Source organism: Podarcis tiliguerta (genome assembly GCF_965153285.1).
Source record: "Podarcis tiliguerta genome assembly, chromosome: 2".
NCBI classification, from domain to species: Eukaryota; Metazoa; Chordata; class Lepidosauria; order Squamata; family Lacertidae; genus Podarcis; species Podarcis tiliguerta.
In genome coordinates, this window is record NC_139535.1 from 56,959,011 (window position 1) to 56,973,941 (window position 14,931).

At 43.6% G+C, this 14,931-nt stretch overlaps 1 protein-coding gene across 1 annotated transcript; it reads left to right on the forward strand.

Annotated features, from left to right (window-relative positions):
* Positions 1–9,668: 9,668 nt before the first annotated feature.
* Positions 9,669–13,428, forward strand: LOC310669799 (ovomucoid-like). Its single transcript, XM_083424177.1, has 4 exons — positions 9,669–9,802; positions 10,690–10,718; positions 11,421–11,530; positions 13,204–13,428. The coding sequence occupies exons 1-4, from the start codon at positions 9,748–9,750 to the stop codon at positions 13,256–13,258; spliced, it is 249 nt and encodes an 82-aa protein (XP_083280303.1). The 5' UTR covers positions 9,669–9,747; the 3' UTR covers positions 13,259–13,428.
* Positions 13,429–14,931: the final 1,503 nt, after the last annotated feature.

Here is a 14,931-nt window from a genome sequence, read left to right on the forward strand (position 1 = left end):
AAGTATCAAGAAATTTCCAAACCACTGTGATCTCAATAGAATGAATATTGTTACCAAAGTCGAGTGTCTGCCCATTTCTCTGCCAAGTGGAGGCAAAAGCCCATGGGGTCCCAGGCGCCCACACAGGGTCTGTGTTTCTTTGGAGAATTGAGGATGCGGCGGAGACTGTTGTGGCTTTAAGAAATATGTTTTCTTAAGCTATATACACCTTCAATCTGCATGGAGGGGGTCCAGATCTTACAATTATGGCTATTTCAAGAGGGACTTGTGTAGAGGAGTTAATTAAAAAGTCCGAGTGCTGCCCATAAATCTCTCCAGACTGATTTATGTTCACCTTGTCGTCCGGCACGCCTCCGCCGCACGGACCTCTGCATACACTTCTTCGGCAGTAAAACACTTCAGCAGAATTGCGCAACAGCGTGTGATAAGGCTTGATTAACGAGCAAGGCAGATTTCTTTCTGTAGCTTCTTTTATTGTTACAAAAAACACGCAAACAAACTGAAAAACTATACTCCGGAGTGGAGCTGCATTTTTAGCTCCTTACTGTCTGAGCACACAGCTCAACAGAGAACACTTTCGATTTCCCACAGAACACACAGAGCATTCCAGACTGCTCACGTCACTTCCTGGCTTACGTCCCTGGTAAGCCCTCCCTTTCAGAGCCGAGGCACAGCAGTTTAACTCCTTACTGCTCTCAACACCCCCTCTTGCCTCGGATCTGAGGGCAAAATCGACCTTTGGTCGTTGCAAACCTAGACCTTCGTAAAACTCTCCATGTCTCTGGAAGGAGAGTGGCTTCGTGAAGCCATCAGCTAGGTTCTTCGCAGAGGGACAATACTTCAGCGCTACTAATCCCTCCTGAACGCTTTGACACACATTCCGAACTCTCAGTGCTTCACAAGCTACAAGCGTTCTCTGAGTCTCTGCTCTACACTGTGGTTGTCCAGTGGGTTTCAAACAGTAAACCCACCTGCAACCTACAGCCTGTTTGCCTGGTGGCAACTCTGTGAGTGAAAAAACACCTAGATCTTTCATGGGCTTCATCTCTTTGTCCATTGCCTTGTGCCACTCAACTGCTTCTTCCTCAGGTAAACTCTGAATATCCTCAAAGGAATCAGGTTCACATCTAGCTGAACCTACCCAGACACCTGAAGCCTCATACCGATCAGGAGGTCTCCTTGTCCTCGCTGATCTCCTCAGTGTGAACCTTGGTGACACTGCTTCTCCTTCCTCAACCTCAGCATCTTCCCCCTCTGACCTGCTGTGCCTCTTGGGCTTCACAGCTGGCTCAACGGGTGAAGAAGGCTCACTCTTTTGCTCAAGCTTGACACTTGCCTGAGGAGGTGTTCTAGGTTCCCCCCTCTGAGGGATCCTAAGCTGTCCCTGCCTTGGACTTTGTTGCTCTGGACCTTGGTCCCTTGCAACCACTTCTTCTTCCTCCTCAACGTCTGAGTCATAGGACTGTTGCAAAATCACGTCTGGATTTGCGTGCAGACGTTCCCAACCAGCTTGTTCACAGAACTCAGCACTATTACTCACAACCAGTCTTGACTGATCACCACTAGGGTATGCAAACCTCCAGGCCTTTGAGCCAGGCTCATACCCTACAAAGATCATCCTCTTTGCCCTTGGCTCGCCTTTCTTGCGTAGAGCCTTTGGAATAAGCACCCAGGCTTCACAACCAAACACACGGAAGTAATTAACCTTGGGCTTTTTCCATTCAGTAAGAAATACGGTGTATTTCCCACACTGGAGTTGTACACTCCGTTCTGTGTATGTACCACATATTTCCAAGCTTCAGACCAGAACTTTTGGGGTAGCCCTGCGTCCCACAGGATCGCAGACACTGCTTCTTGCACCGTCCTGTTCTTCCTCTCTGCCACGCCATTCTGTTGCGGAGAGTAAGGAGCAGTGAGTCTGTGGCTTATCCCCTTCTCCCTAAAGAAATCCTGCAAAGCAGAACCAGTGAATTCTGAACCTCAATCACTTTGAAAACTTTTTACTTTGGTGGAATATGTCACCTCCACTGCTGTGATCCAATCCCTGATCACCTTTGCTGCCTCTGCTTTGCTTCTCAAAGCAAAGGTCCAAGAATTTCTCGAAAAATCGTCAATCAGAAGCAGAGAGAATTTTGACTTCCCCAATGATTCCACCGACATTGGGCCACACAAATCTGAGTGAATCAACTCAAAAGGTTGTGTGGTTCGTCTCTCTGACTTCGGATAGGAGCAAGTTACAATTTTAGACTGTTTACACGCATTGCAATCTAAAAACTTGTCACAACTCTTAAATTCGCACCCTTCGGTTAAACTTGGGGCTTTCCTGAGAAATGACCACCCCGTGTGGGCAAAACGGCGATGCCAAATATGTGAACAACCATTGTGGGGCGCTACATTCACACATTGCCCCTTGGCGTCTTCTGCGTCCTCTTCACCTGTGGACAAAGACAGATTAACAGTAAACAAATTGTCTTTAGCATGCACTGTATAGACATGTTCTCCATTCTTATAGAAATCGCACCTATCACCTGCAAAAGAAATTTTAAACCCTTCTTTAAGCAAATCATGTACACTTAACAGACAATTAGTCAAACCAGGCACTACAAAAGCCTTGACTTCTTGCTTAAGAAAAGGACAGTAAAACAACCCTGTCTCAGTCAGTTTCGTTTTCGAACCGTCTGCTACGATACAAAACTTTCCAGTCTCAACTCTCCTGCGGTTCCGTAAAAGACCAGGAGATGGCACTAAAGTATGTGTCGCTCCTGAGTCAATTATGACTGCTAGAGGATCGTTGTGTTGACATTTCTGGGTCGCCATAGCAACAACCCCCCTCTCACTGTCCCCTTGACTGGGATCTGTGTCGACGTCCTTCACAGTAGCCATTGTTGCAACTCTCAGTTGCCATGGAGACTGGACTTCTCTCAACGTTCTCACACAAGTCCATGGCTCTTATCTCTCCTCTCTCCAGATGGCCGACCTTGAAGGCTTCCACTGCAGCCAGCTTCTCACGGGAAGGCTCCTGAGCTTCTTTGAGTAAACAACTTTTGGTAGTAGCCTTTGGAGAAAGAGGCTTCTCTCAGCAATGGGGCTCCCAGGACGATAACCTGCACCCCCTCTGGTGGGTCTGGGGTCCTCCAAGCTTGGCCCCTCTCCAGGCTCATCAAACAGCAACATCTCAGCATCAAAACAGCTTTCTGCAGCATTGCAAGTAACAGTCCCTTCGCCCCCTTACAGCAGCAAAGACAGCCTTCAGCAGGTCTTCCCAAGATGGAGCCCAGTTCTTCTTCCTGCTACTTCTTCCCCCCAGCATCCTTTGCTTCCAGACTCCCTTTTCCTGTCACCTCAAACATACACGCCATCACCTTGTTAACATCCACATCGTGGATTCTTCCATGATGGCCCATCAAAGCCTTTTGTCATGTTAACAGGTTTGCTCTTCACTAAGCCAACCAGACTGGTTTGGATATGACAGTCCAGGAATTCTCTGTCTGGCACAGTCCTGCAGCTTGTATTGTAATCTATATCCCAATTAATCAAAATCCTAGCATATAGTCATTTCTAGATTTAATCAATTTGAAATAATAAGTGTTTGACGAATATAATTTGTTTGTATTGCTTTCTGGGAGAACAATACCTCTTTTATTTTATGGCTTACATGCTGAACGAGTAAGGCTCCTTTGTTTTTCTTTGTACTAAAACAATTGCCTATGATCAAAAGAATCCCAACATTTCTAAAACTGTTTTGTTTCTACCTCATTTCTTGTGACCTGCAACAGCAATGTCATCATCACACCAGAAGCCGTAGTTCTTAAGAAGCAGGTTGCCAAATGTTTATTGCATACACGTGGAATGTGTATTGAAAGGGAAACCATTAAAATTGGTACAAGACATTGCAGTCTTGTGTAATCACATTTGCATGTGTAAATATTTCTCAGAAATTGGGAGATTTCATCATCAAGGCTGCAGAAACTTCCATAAATACATGGAAGAGATACGAGACCTCAGTGGAATCTGAAAAGCATCTACTGCTTGGAAAAGCACTAACAGGCCAACAGATCCAAACCCACCAGCAAAATCATGAAGCCAAGCAGCTTTCTCCTCCTCACTCTTAGTTTGAGAAACACAATAACTTGCATTCCATCTTGTCCCCTAGAACTGCAAGGGAACATTTTGGTTCCTAATGTAAGCCATTTTCACCACAGAAAATCAGTCAGAATTCTGACTAGTAAAATCTTCCCATTTCAATAAACACAACAGACATTGCAAGTGGAACTGTCAATATGAGCAGCGTTGTTTCGGAATACCTTACTTCAGCAACATCTGCACTATGCAGCAGCGTACTTTGTTAAAGGTCCCTTCAGAGAGCTACAATTCCCAGAGAATTCCTTATTCCATGGAACTCTGGGAATTGTAGTTCTGTAAGGGGAATAGAGTTTCCTAACAACTCTCAGCTGCAAACAACAGACTACACTTCCCAGGATTCCTTAGGAGAAACCATAGTTTAAAGTGGTATGTATAGTCTGGGTGATGCCATAGTTGCTTGGCAAATCATGGGTTGATCAGTAACACAGACACCATATTTTTGTGAGAGTTTACAAATTAGGAAAAAACTTCAAAGTATAGTCTGGATTAGGGGTCAGCAAACTTTCTCAGCAGGGGGCCCTCAGACCTTGTGGGGTACTGCACTATATTTTGGAGAAAAAAATGAACGAATTCCTATGCCCCACAAATAACCCAGAGATGCATATTAAATAAAAGGGCACCTTCTACTCATGTAAACCACACTGATTCCCGGACCATCCATGGGCTGGATTTAGAAGGTGATTGGGCCGGATCCAGCCCCTGGGCCTGAGTTTGCCTAACCATGGTCTGGATGGAAGCATGATTATGAGACCATATTTTTATGCCTTTCAACTGACAAAAGTGAATCAAGGAATTTGAATATGTGGCTGTATCCCACCTCTGGAGAATCACTGTTGTTGTTGTCGTTACCTCACACATCTGAATGGGTTGCCCCAGCCACTCTGGGCAGCTTCCAACAAAATATAAAAACACAGTAAGGATATATGTATGGTGACTTACTTCTCATCCTACCAAAACATTCCCAGTGTCATCGTAAGTAGATATGGAACAATTTGGAGGTTTTGAATATATCTTTCTCTTCTATCATGTTATCATCACTTTAATTTGTTTTATAAAAAGAAATAATTATTTCTATACGTACCGGACATTAAAGCAGAAATTACACTGGTTGCCATAGACCTTTCCATCAGAACCACAGGGAGGCATAAATTCCAGGGTGCAGTATGTTTTATCTGGGCCAAAGTCCTTGCAATAGTCCTGCAAAAAGAGTGGCATTCTAAATCTGTCACCCTGTTAAATAAAACTAAGTTCCACTTTACAAAAGAAATAGTGATGTACCCACCAAACTTTTACATTTGCTCACCAGCTCAACATAACTTATTTTTTAAAGTGCAATTTGTATTCAGTTTTGTAGAGTCATACATATTTGCAACAAAGAAACAAAAACCAAAAAAATGAAGAAATAGGAAACACAACAGTCATAATTTCATATGCATTATATTATCTCAAATAAATATTTTGGTTCAAATGAAGCATGCGCTTTGTTATTTCAGTATTCAATAAACTTTGCCCAATTCTGTCTAAACATACTAAGTTTATGCCTTCTTTCACTCTTGATACCTTATAAAAAATTCCACAACTGCAAAAATGAAGGTTTTTTTGCTTCCAATTCTGTTAAGAGAGGATTGATACCTGCCACTCCCAATATCTAGAATAACACAGTCATGCTGCTTACCTGAATCTGAATACATTGACCTCCATACTTCACAGCCACATTCTTGTTGGATTCCCTGGGTAAGAAAGAGAGAGCAACAGGGTGAATAAAAATGGACTCTTCTTGAAAAAAATTGTCCAGTCCTCTTCTGCATAGCCTAACCTGCCTCCCTCGGGGATTTCCCAAATGCACCAGAGAAATCAAGGACACCCAAGTGGGAAAAAGCCTCTCCTCCTTACAGAGGGGAGGAGTTGTGGGCAGGAGCCGTTTCCCACATTGGCAGGGGGCGTTCCAGCCCCCTGCCCAGCTGAACTGGCTGCTGCGCCACACCCCCAGGCAGCCAGCCAACCAGCTGTAGGCTTGGGGGTGGAGTTTTGCTGCCCAAACGTAGCTGCGGTAGCACTTCCCTTTCATTCCGCTGCTGGTTTTCGTCAGATCCAATTTTATCCAATGCCTAAGCCAATACCTCTCACATGCTGTAATTAATAAAGTTGTGGCCATTTTTAGCCCATTAACCTAATATACCATGTCCATGTCTCTTTCTTATCCCCAAGCCGGTGGCGGGTCCTTGAATCACAAACAAGGAGGAGAGAAATTCCATTGCAATAACATTAATTAATAACATGAATAACATTAATTTTTGATTCAGGTAGGTAGGCGTGTTGGTCTGATGCAGTTGAAATAAATATAAACTTTTGTGTGCATGCACACTTCTTCAGATATTTTTATTAATTCTTGAGCTAATTCAAGGATGTAGTTGAAACCAACCTGGGTGGCATATATCAATTTATATTGGGGTAATTGAATTTTCTATGAATATGACAAAGTTGTTGATGGGCCAACTTGGAATCCACGATGTGGATGTTACCTAGGTGATGGGGTGTATGTTTGGGGTGACAGGAAAAGGTTGTCTGGAAGCAAAGGGTGCTTGGAAGAAGAAGCAGGAAGAAGAGCTGGGATCCATCTTGCGAAGGTTGACTGAAGGCTGCCTTCACTGCTGTGGGGTACAAGTCCCTCTTGACATGCCCATAATTGTAATATCTAGACTCCCTTCACGCAAATCAAAGGTGTACATAGCTTAATAAACCATATTTCTTAAAGCCTCGACAGTCTCTGCTGCATCCTCAATTCTCCAAAGAAACACAGACCCTGTGTGGGTGCCTGGGACCCCATGGCTTTTGCCACCGCTTGGCAGAGAGAGGGGCAGGCATTCGACTTTTGTAGCGATATTCATTCTATTGAGATCACAGTGGTTTGGAAAGATCTTGATACTTTTAAAAAGAAGGATAATGCAGGACATATGCAGAACAGGATGATGGACCTGGTGGGCCATTGGCCTGATCCAGCAGCTGCTTCTTACATTCCCCTTGTGCAGCAGAACGGTCTTCCCTTCTCTCTCCTCCTCCTCTGCATAGCCTAACCTGCCCTAGGGATTTCCCAAATCCACCAGAACAACATAGGCAACACAGTGGGAGACCCAGGTAGGGAAAGCAAGCAGGAGAGAAATCCCATTGCATTAACATTAAGTCTTCTGCTGGCACAATGATGTAGCTGGGTACCCAATTGAATGGCATATATCAATTTATATTATGGCAATTGATTTACTATGTGTATTTTTTTCTTATAACTCTGGTGTTTTTTTTAATTTGCTTTGATTAAAAATCAATATAAAAGCAAAGAAATGTATCATGGCAAGTCCCGAGAATAGCTGTGGATTACTGTTTGGGGGGCCGTCTTGTGGCTACCTCCTTCCTAATCAGAGTGACTGTATCTGCAAAAAACTTTGCAAAAGCTTTGGGACAGTGTTTGGGGGGCATCTTGTGGCGCCATTATGGAGTGCTTATTTCCAATGCTATTTAATATCTACATGAATCCATTGGGAGAGGTCAGTAGGAGTTTGGGAGTGAGGTGCCATCAGTATGCTGACGACACTCAGTTCTACTTTGCCATAACATCTGAATCCAGAGAGGCTGCACAGTACCTGGGCCATTGCCTGGAAGCAGTGGTGAAATGGATGAATAAAATCAAGCTGAGGTTGAAACCTGGCAAGATGGATGCACTGTGGTCCCCGTGTCCAAGAAATTGGTCCATTGCCTATCCTGGATGGGGTACCAGGCAGAGTTCAAGGTATTCCCATTAGCGTATAAAGCCCTTAACAACCTGGGACCAGTTTACCTACGAGATCGCCTAACCCCCAGAGTCAGCCCACCCAGATTGGAGAAATGAAACAGACAGCACCCCCCACTGGCACCTCGCTTGCCCCACCACTGCCAGAGAAGCAAATCCAGGCAACTTCATGATTGTAATGGTGGATTTGTCAGCCTCTTAGTGCTTAGAAATGGAAATGGAATATTACAGAGAACTGCAGTGTCCTGTACCAATTTCAACAGTTTCCTTTTAGTGCACAATTCAAGAAACATTTGGCAACCAGCCAGTTAGCAAATAGTACGCGGAACAGCTTGCTGTCTCAAGCATAAGTCATAGCAAATATAACAGATATTTTCAAGGTAAATCAATAAAAATGAATTAAAAGACAGTAACATTCTCAGTTAACTTTATTGCAATGTTTCACGTGGGTTTCTAGAGAAGGGTGATATCATTTCATTGCGGCTGAAGTAAATACAGCTCGATATCTGCTGGACCCACTGCCAGCCAACATGTACTGTTTTCCACTTCTGCCCATGGGCTCAAATGCACACACCATAACATATACATGCTCTGGACATGCCACTTTTCAAAACTGGAGAAGGTTTTGAGAAGAAAAGCCCTGTTGGATCTGGCTGAGGGTCCAAGTCAAAGTTCAGCATCCAGAAGTGGCACATTGGGTGGGCCAGAGCTGTGGGGCTGCCCTCCTGCCACTGCAGCCACTGTAGCTTACCTGAAGTAAGCGCTATTATGTTCTGATGCAAAGATATTACAAAATACCTGACACTTTTAAAAAGAAGGCAATGCAACCAGCACTCTCCAAAATCACCGTACCGTTGAGTCCCATTTACAATTGTGAGACTTCTATCCTTAGAAGTATCAAGGATTTGCCTTGCCACTGCGATCTCAATAGAATGAACATGCCACTTCAAGAACAATCTCCAAGGGAAAATGGGGGAGATATTGTTGGGGCCATACTCTGAGGATCGGAAGTGTGGTTTAATCAGAACATAAGAATAGCGCTGGTGGATCATGCCCATGTCTCTTCTGTCCCAGCATCCTGTTCTCACAGCTGACAAACAGATGCCTATGTGATACCTGCAAGCAGGACCTGAGGGCAAAAACACTGGAACGACCTTCTGTTTTCCCAGTAACTTGTATTCAGAAGAAAATGGCCTCAAACAATGGAAATCCAAGATGCTCACGCCATACATTCATGGCTTGTTTTCTCCTATCAAGCAAATCTTGTTTCCCCTATGCTTGTTTTCCACTTCTGTAGTTTTAATCAATTTGAAATAATAAGTGTTTGACGTATATAATGTGTTTGTATTGCTTTCTGAGACAACAATACCTCTTTTATTTTATGGCTTACATGCTGAACGAGTAAGGCTCCTTTGTTTTTCTTTGTACTAAAACAATTGCCTATGATCAAAAGAATCCCAACATTTCTAAAACTGTTTTGTTTCTACCTCATTTCTTGTGACCTGCAACAGCAATGTCATCATCACACCAGAAGCCATAGTTCTTAAGGAGCAGGTTGCCAAATGTTTATTGCATACACGTGGAATGTGCATTGAAAGGGAAACCATTAAAATTGGTACAAGACATTGCAGTCTTGTGTAATCACATTTGCATGTGTAAATATTTCTCAGAAATTGGGAAGATTTCATCATCAAGGCTGCAGAAACTTCCATAAATACATGGAAGAGATACGAGACCTCATCCATAACCAGTGGAATCTGAAAAGCATCTACTGCTTGGAAAAGCACTAAGAGGCCAACAGATCCAAACCCACCAGCAAAATCATGAAGCCAAGCAGCTTTCTCCTCCTCACTCTGATGGTCTTCTTTTTGTACTCAGGTGAGTAATATTTCATATTGCAAAATTTCTCTTTCTTGGAGAGGTGTAGGGACCAAACAGTCCATAGACTATTCATGTCTTCAGATGAGTGTAGGAAGGCTCTACCTGTGTTGACTAAATCCAGTTAAAATCTCCCTGCAAACCATGGTGTTCACTGTCTGAAAGCTTATGGAAGGAGGGGACATTGTTGTTAAGCATAGGGACACTGGGGGCAGGGACACACATCCCCCCAAAACACATACACACTTGAGCCTTCCCACATTCTTTTGGGCACTGAAACATGTCTGTTCTCAAGGTTCCTCATATATGAAATGATACATGCCAGAAAGAACCAGAATGAATCTCTTGCTATGTTAAATTTACTCTATCAAATAAAGATGCTGTACATCAGGGCTCTACATTGCACACAGCGCCCACCACTTTTCACACAATAGGAGCCTTTTTGAAAGCTGAAGCTCAAAACACTAATGCCCCCTGAAGCTACCATGTACCCTCTTTTCTTCATGGTCTCTTCGTGGCACTTGTGACTAAAAAAGTGGACGTAGCCATGATTCTAAACATGCAAAGCACCACAGCCAGGCATTCAAGGGAAATCAACAGAACTGGGTCCCAGTTAGTTATGGACTACACCAGTATATACAGTTATTTGTATTTAGTGTAGTTAACAGACTGAACCATTTCCCATTGATTTGATTGTCTTCCTATCCATGCTCACTGGCATTTGAAGGAAATTGCATATTGCCAAGGCACTTTTAGGATAACATAGGATGTACAAGATACAATGCACCTCACTTTTTAGTTCCTAGAAATAAATGTTATCAAATGGACTATTATGCAGCATATGGATTTGCGAAATAATTTTCACATTTTCTGTGTTTTGCATCTAGATGTTGTTGTGAAAGCATCATTTGAAAAGGTAAGTGGGAAATCATTTATTCTTATGATAGAACATGGAAGTAGCATGGAGTTAAGATAAGTGAATTTATACTTCTTTTGGAATTTTAAAATATTCTGTGTGTGTGTGTGTGTCAATTTTTAAAATAGAATTTAAAATACAGGCAACAAAAACAAATTGACACAAATATAACATACAAGAGCTGGGTTTTTCCCAGGATTTCACATCTCTAATCCCACCCCTTTAAAAAAAAATAAAAAAGTTGGTGGTATTATTATTAGTTCCAGTTGCTACCCACAATTTATAAGAGAGTCTCAGCTTGTGTTCAGTAGTAGCCTAGTGGGGTTATTCAGTTATTACTAGGCAGACCGCCCAACCTTGCGGGCATATTATTTGGCCACTGTCTTAAGAATCCAGGCACTCACTGTGTGTTTTTTTAAAGTATTTTTTTGCAAAAAAAAACCCCGCTAAATGTGTCTAGCATGAAACTCCTAGAGCTGCTCACTCGCAATTTGGCAAGATTAATCTTCTCTGAGGGGACTACCATGTCTGCAAATTTTGTTTCACAGCATGAAAAAATTTGTACCTGTTCTAACCCTGCAATATTTTAAACTTTAAGGTGTCTTGCATGAAATCCCTGGCACTGACGATCTATAATTTGACAGGTGTAAGCACCCACAATGGGTAGTCGAAAGGTTAAACTGTTGTGTCCTTTGTCTTCAGAAATATTGCAAAGGGTATCCAAACCAAATATGCACCATGGAGTACCAGGCCCACTGCGGTTCTGATGGCAAGACCTATGGCAACAAGTGTTACTTCTGCAATGCATATATGTGAGTATATCATGGAATCATAGAGTTGGAAGAGCCCCCGAGAGTCATGTAGTCCAACCTCATGCAGTGCAGGAATCTTCCCCCCCCCCCGACATCTTTGTTCTAAGTTAAAAAGTACTTGATTATATTTGCACTAAGCATGGTGAGATGAAAATAAAAAAAAAGGAAAAGAAAAAGAGAATCAGCACCCATGTAGAAGGAAAGTCAAGCAGGGGGACACCCCTCTCCTGGGAAGTGCAGGAATCATTTTGCAGAATGTCAGGTTCTAAGCCATGGCCCTGAGTTTTGTGTTCCTTATGAGACCCAAAGGAACATGGTGAGCAGAGCTAATCTGTAGGTAGCCCTGAATTTGAAGATGGAGTTGCTTGGGAGGGCTATTCACATGCACCACCCTTCTGGCACTCTTATTGCTCCCGCTAAGAGTGATGGGGGGGGCAGGGGAAATATGCCCAGGAGGGCTCTATTGCCATCCCACCAGGCCAGACACAACGCAAAAGATAGTAGGGTTGGCCCAGAAGAAAAATAACCAAATAAGCCATCAGGGAATTAGGGGATAAAGGTAAAGGGACCCCTGACCATTAGGTCCAGTTGTGACAGACTCTGGTGTTGCAGCGTTCATTTTGATTTATTGGCCGAGGGAGCCGGCGTACAGCTTCTGGGTCATGTGGCCAGCATGACTAAGCCGCTTCTGGTGAACCAGAGCAGTGAATGGAAACGCCGTTTACTTTCCCGCCGGAGCGGTACCTACTTATATACTTGCACTGTGACGTGCTTTTGAACTGCTAGGTTGGCAGGAGCTGGGACCGAGCAACGGGAGCTCACCCCGTCACGGGGATTTGAACCGCCGACCTTCTGATTGGCAAGTCCTAGGCTCTGTGGTTTAACCCACAGCGCCACCCACGTCCCACAATTAGGGGATAGTAAGAACATTATTATGAAGGCCTACAAGGGACGCGGGTGGCGCTGTGGGTTAAAGCCTCAGTGCCTAGGGCTTGCCGATCGAAAGGTCGCGGTTCGGATCCCCGCGGTGGGGTGTGCTCCCGCTGTTCGGTCCCAGCGTCTGCCAACCTAGCAGTTCGAAAGCACCCCTGGGTGCAAGTAGATAAATAGGGACCGCTTACTAGCGGGAAGGTAAATGGCGTTTCCGTGTGTGGCTCTGGCTTGCCAGAGCAGTGATGTCATGCTGGCCACGTGACCCGGAAGTGTCTTCGGACAGCGCTGGCCCTTGGCCTCTTTGAGTGAGATGGGCGCACAACCCTAGAGTCTGTCAAGACTGGCCCGTACGGGCAGGGGTACCTTTACCTTACATTACAAAGGCCTACACTAGGTGTTTCCTTAATGTGGATCTTGGAATTGCTCTAGGAAAAGTCTGAACATTTGCTCCTAGAGAAGTTTGACACAGATGTATGATGAAGGCGGGAGAAGGGAAATCTTCCATAAATGGTAGACCTGAAAAGAATATTGTTCTCTCTTGCTCAATATTGGCTAGGCTGACAGGAAGCTGTTTTCCAGGATCTCAGACAGGATTCCTCCTCAGCCCTTTCCCATCCCAAAGACAAAGAACAATGATGGCATAAGCTTTCCCACCTATATAGTATTTCTCTTTAAGGAGTTATAATGAAAGCTGCATCTTATGAATTCTCATATTTATTTACTTCTTTTTTTCTCATCAGCGAAAGTGGAAGAAAGCTGAAACTGAAATACAAAGGAGAATGCAAAAAAGCTTAAGATGCACAAGACTATGAAACATCAAAAAAAGAAGTCCCATTTCTTTTTAAGCTCCACTCATTGCATCACTACAAAACAAATCCATTCTTCGCTTTGCTTATCCTCTGTGAGCCAGTGAATATCTCGCAACATCTTAATTCGGTTTATCAATAAATAAGCTCAGCAACATTATCAAACTCTCCATACATTTATTTGTGTATTATCTTTTCTTAAAATTATTATATGATTTGGACGAGAGATTGGTGTCGAAGTTTCTTACTAATAACACACAATCAGGGAACTGAGTCAAACAATCAGTGGAATCTTCTCCCTTTCGACTATGACATTTCTGAGTTCTGGTAATTCTGCAGATTAAAAAAACCCATCCCCCTGCTATGATACATTTCTTTTCTTTTCTATTGATTTTTAATAGGGGGAAAAACAGACAGAGAAATAAGAGAAAAGTACACATTGAAAATTCAGTTGCCATCATATGAATTGATATATGCCATTCAAGTGGGTACCCAGCTACAACATTGCGCCAGCAAAAGAATTAATGTTAATGCAATGGGATTTCTCTCCTCCTTCTTTTCCCCACCTGGGTGTCCCAATGTGTCGCCTATGTGTCTCTGCTGGATTTTGGAAATCCCTAGGGCAGGTTAGGCTATGCAGAGGAGGAGGAAGAGGAGGAGGAGGAGGAGAGAAGGGGAGACAGTTCTGCTGCCCAAGGGGAACATAAGAAGCAGCTGCTGGATCAGGCCAATGGCCCACCAGATCCATCATCCTGTTCTGCATATGCCCAGTTGCCAAGTTCATTCATCTCTGAGATGCAGCAGCCATCTTGTTTTAGTGAGAGAGAAAAGCAGAAGAGCTCCTCACTTTCACAGGTATTGTTCCACAAGGAAATCTCAACAGAGCAGAGAAAATAGTGTCTGTCCATCAGCCTTTGCCATTGGAAGGCAACGCAACTGCTCATCAGAATATCTGCTTATGGCAAGGAATGGCAGGAAGTACCCACATTTTGTGCAAACATCTGATAATGTGTCAGGCTTCCATCCTATTCGCTCTTCCTTGAAAGCAAAGCCTTACTTCATAAGGCTTAATGCTTAGGATCAGGAGAAGCGCCTCTGAAGGAATACGTGGGACATAGCTCTGCCAAGATTTAGAAACCTCAATATTCTCCGAACCCAAGGTCCAGATTTCTTCTATCAGCTTCTTGTTTCCAAAATTGGCTAAGATATATCATGTATAACACATAATAATAATATAATAATAAATTTTATTTATATCCCGCCCTCCCCAGCCGAAGCTGGGCTCAGGACGGCTAACAACAATTAAATAATCAAACAATCAAATAATCCAACATTCTAAAAACATTCCATTATAAAAATTAATTAAAATCAGATTAATGACAACTGTTAAGCAAAATTCTGTGCAGGTTGCCAGAGGAGGGAGTCAGGCTGGGCCCTGACCAAAGGCCTGGTGGAACAACTCTGTCTTGCAGGCTCTGCGGAAAGATGTCAAGTCCCGCAGGGCCCTAGTCTCTTGTGACAGAGCGTTCCACCAGATTGGAGCCACAGCCAAGAAAGCCCTGGCTCTAGTTGAGGCCAACCTAACCTCTCTGAGGCCTGGGACCTTCAGGATGTTTTTATTTGCAGACCGTAGGTTTCTCTGTGGGGCATACCAGGAGAGGC